Raw genomic sequence first — 2,974 nt, 5'->3', positions numbered from 1 at the left:
AAAAGTGATTTCTGTTAAATAAAATATCTCCTTTTGAAGTGGACTTTGAACTTTGTAACTTTGCAGATCTTTTTTATGCTCAAACAGCAACATTACAGACTAACTAAAGTTGAAAAAGTTAAAAAGCATAATAGGACCCCTTTAAAAGTATACGTTAATAATATTAGTGGAAATTAACTTATTTTCCCCTAATATAAGTAATATATACTTTTTAATATTTAAAAATAATAAAAAAAAAGCTAAAGTGTTCAAAAATAAAGTGTATAATTCAAATAAATTATAAAATGAACCTCGGGCTCTTGACGTGGCACCGACTCCATGTTGAGCTGCTACGTCATTAGCTCAGGAGCTCGCTCGAGCTGTCAGTGAGTCTCTGAGGAGACACTAAATCAAGGTTTCAGGTACGTCTAAACACTTACTATTTGCAAATAGATGATCGTATATATTACGCTAACGATCCGATTATTAATGATGATTGATGTGAAGCGTTAGATGGACTGCAGTGCGAGAAATCGCGGGTTTAAAGGGCATTTAGCTTGAAGTCAGGGTTGACTGGAAGCATCATGTCTAACGTTAACTGTTACATCAACAAGCAGGTCACCGCAGCGGCTGTTTACTGAAATGTTTGATCGGATCAGATCGTTATAAAGTAGTTGTGCTCTGAAGTTGGTTTCACGTTGATGTAAGCTTATTTATATTTCTTATGCTATCGAACTAGCTTTCTGTGGCCCAGTGGATCCATGTAACGTTAGTTCAAGTAAACTAAAAAACTAAACTTATAAATTGCATAACTGGCTGCATAACCGCAGTTTTATTTATTTTTTTCGTTGCCGTAAATACATGAATTACCCTAATATTTATGAGCTTATAATTTTGGAATAGTCACTTATTTGAAAATTGGGCAGACTGTTGCATTGCGTACTTATTTTGTATCTTAATATTTCCCCAAATGTGTTTGTAATTGTCAATACATTTGTATTGTTAACAAACAATTGTATTGTTTTTAATATGTCTCCTACTTCATTGGTTTGTGCTCTTCTTATCTGCACATGTGGCATTTTTGCTGCTCATCTGCAGCCATGGAATTTTCAAACTGGGGTCCGGGTCCATGAGAAAGTTTAGAAAATGCATTGAATAACATTGATGATAATATTAATAACAATAATAAACAACTAAATAAATAAATGTTATATTTAAAAATTAGCGTAATAGAATGATCCACTCTGCGGATAAACCACTTTAAAGTCAGTATTTAAGCATTTTTGACATGTCAAATAATAAAAATAAAAGTAGACATAAAAATAGGCAAAAATACTAATAAATAAGGACGCAAAGAAAAATAATACCAATAATGCTATATTTTATATGTTTAAATATATTTTTAGTATACTGTAATTCTGTCTTTCTAAAAGAAAATGTATAGCTGTCTTTATATTTTAGGAAAGTGGTCTGTGGTTTGAACACCGCTAGTATATGATCCAAAACCTAGTGAGCTGCCTACCTAGACAGCATTTTTAGGCATCATAGTCAGGCATAAAAATATAGGCTGATACTCAAAACTAAGTGAGCTACCTACCTAGAGGGCTTTGGCATCATAGATGCTTTCTGAACTTGTATCTCTTATCTCATTCCAGCTTTTAATGATGTGTAATGTGACATTATAGTTTGCCCTGTGTCCAAAGGGTAACGATGAATCAGACTGTAATATACACACAGATCAGATTGCACGTCTTATTTGAATACATCACCGCATACATTTCTCTCTCTTCTCCATAAACCCTGTTTAACTGGTAGATTCCAGAGGGTGCTATGGCGACCTTCCAGGAGTTCATCCAGCAGAACGAGGACCGCGATGGCGTCCGTTTCAGTTGGAACGTTTGGCCGTCCAGTCGTCTGGAAGCCACGCGTATGGTGGTTCCTGTGGCCTCCCTGTTCACCCCGCTGAAGGAGCGGCCTGATCTCCCCCCGATTCAGTACGAGCCGGTGCTGTGCAGCCGGGCCACGTGTCGAGCTGTGCTCAATCCTCTGTGGTAAGTCTGTTAAGTCAGAGCAGACAGCATAATGAGTTCACAGATGGAGGATCTACTTCTTATCCATTGCAGTAATTTCCAAATAAACACATTTATTATGAAAGCTGGATACATTATTTGCGATGCCCTAATATTATTATGCTTCTGTTTTTTTTATTTTTTCCCTGTTTACACAATCAGTCAAGTGGATTACAGAGCAAAACTCTGGGCTTGCAACTTCTGTTATCAGAGAAATCAGGTAAAGCCATTTCAGTTTTGAAAAGTGTAGAGCTGCAACTAACAATTATTGAATGAATCTGTAGATTATCTCCTCAATTAATCGGATGTAAAATCCAAATATGGTTACTTATGAAAAAAATCATAATTTTAATTAAAAGATTCATTCTGATCAATTATTTGCAAAACTGTTATTCCACTTCCTCAAAACAATCATTATTCAAATAAATATACTAAATGTATGTATGTACAGTGGGTACGGAAAGTATTCAGACCCCCTTCAATTTTTCACTCTTTGTTATATTGCAGCCATTTGCTAAAATCATTTAAGTTAATTTTTTTTCCTCATTAATGTACACACAGCACCCCATATTGACAGAAAAACACAGAATCGTTGACATTTTTGCAGATTTATTAAAAAAGAAAAACTGAAATATCACATGGTCCTAAGTATTCAGACCCTTTGCTCAGTATTTAGTAGAAGCACCCTTTTGATCTAATACAGCCATGAGTCTTTTTGGGAAAGATGCAACAAGTTTTTCACACCTGGATTTGGGGATCCTCTGCCATTCCTCCTTGCAGATCCTCTCCAGTTCTGTCAGGTTGGATGGTAAACGTTGGTGGACAGCCATTTTTAGGTCTCTCCAGAGATGCTCAATTGGGTTTAAGTCAGGACTCTGGCTGGGCCATTCAAGAACAGTCACAGAGTTGTTGTGAAGCCACTCCTT

General features: G+C 36.0%; 1 protein-coding gene across 1 annotated transcript in view; it reads left to right on the top strand.

Moving 5' to 3' along the window:
* The first annotated feature begins 325 nt into the window (after nucleotides 1-325).
* The window catches only part of LOC107693184 (protein transport protein Sec23A-like), a 30,992-nt gene continuing 28,343 nt past the window's right edge, over nucleotides 326-2,974 (top strand). Inside the window, exons 1-3 of the mRNA XM_016492479.1 lie at nucleotides 326-401; nucleotides 1,795-2,030; nucleotides 2,211-2,268. Coding sequence (XP_016347965.1) covers nucleotides 1,810-2,030; nucleotides 2,211-2,268 — 279 coding nt within the window. The 5' untranslated portion in view covers nucleotides 326-401; nucleotides 1,795-1,809. The remainder of the gene's footprint in view (nucleotides 402-1,794; nucleotides 2,031-2,210; nucleotides 2,269-2,974) is intronic.

This window comes from Sinocyclocheilus anshuiensis, unplaced genomic scaffold (assembly GCF_001515605.1).
Source record: "Sinocyclocheilus anshuiensis isolate Anshui unplaced genomic scaffold, SAMN03320099.WGS_v1.1 scaffold222, whole genome shotgun sequence".
NCBI lineage: Eukaryota > Metazoa > Chordata > Actinopteri > Cypriniformes > Cyprinidae > Sinocyclocheilus > Sinocyclocheilus anshuiensis.
Note: the sequence above shows the minus strand (reverse complement) of the source record. Positions and strands in the feature narration are given on the sequence as shown.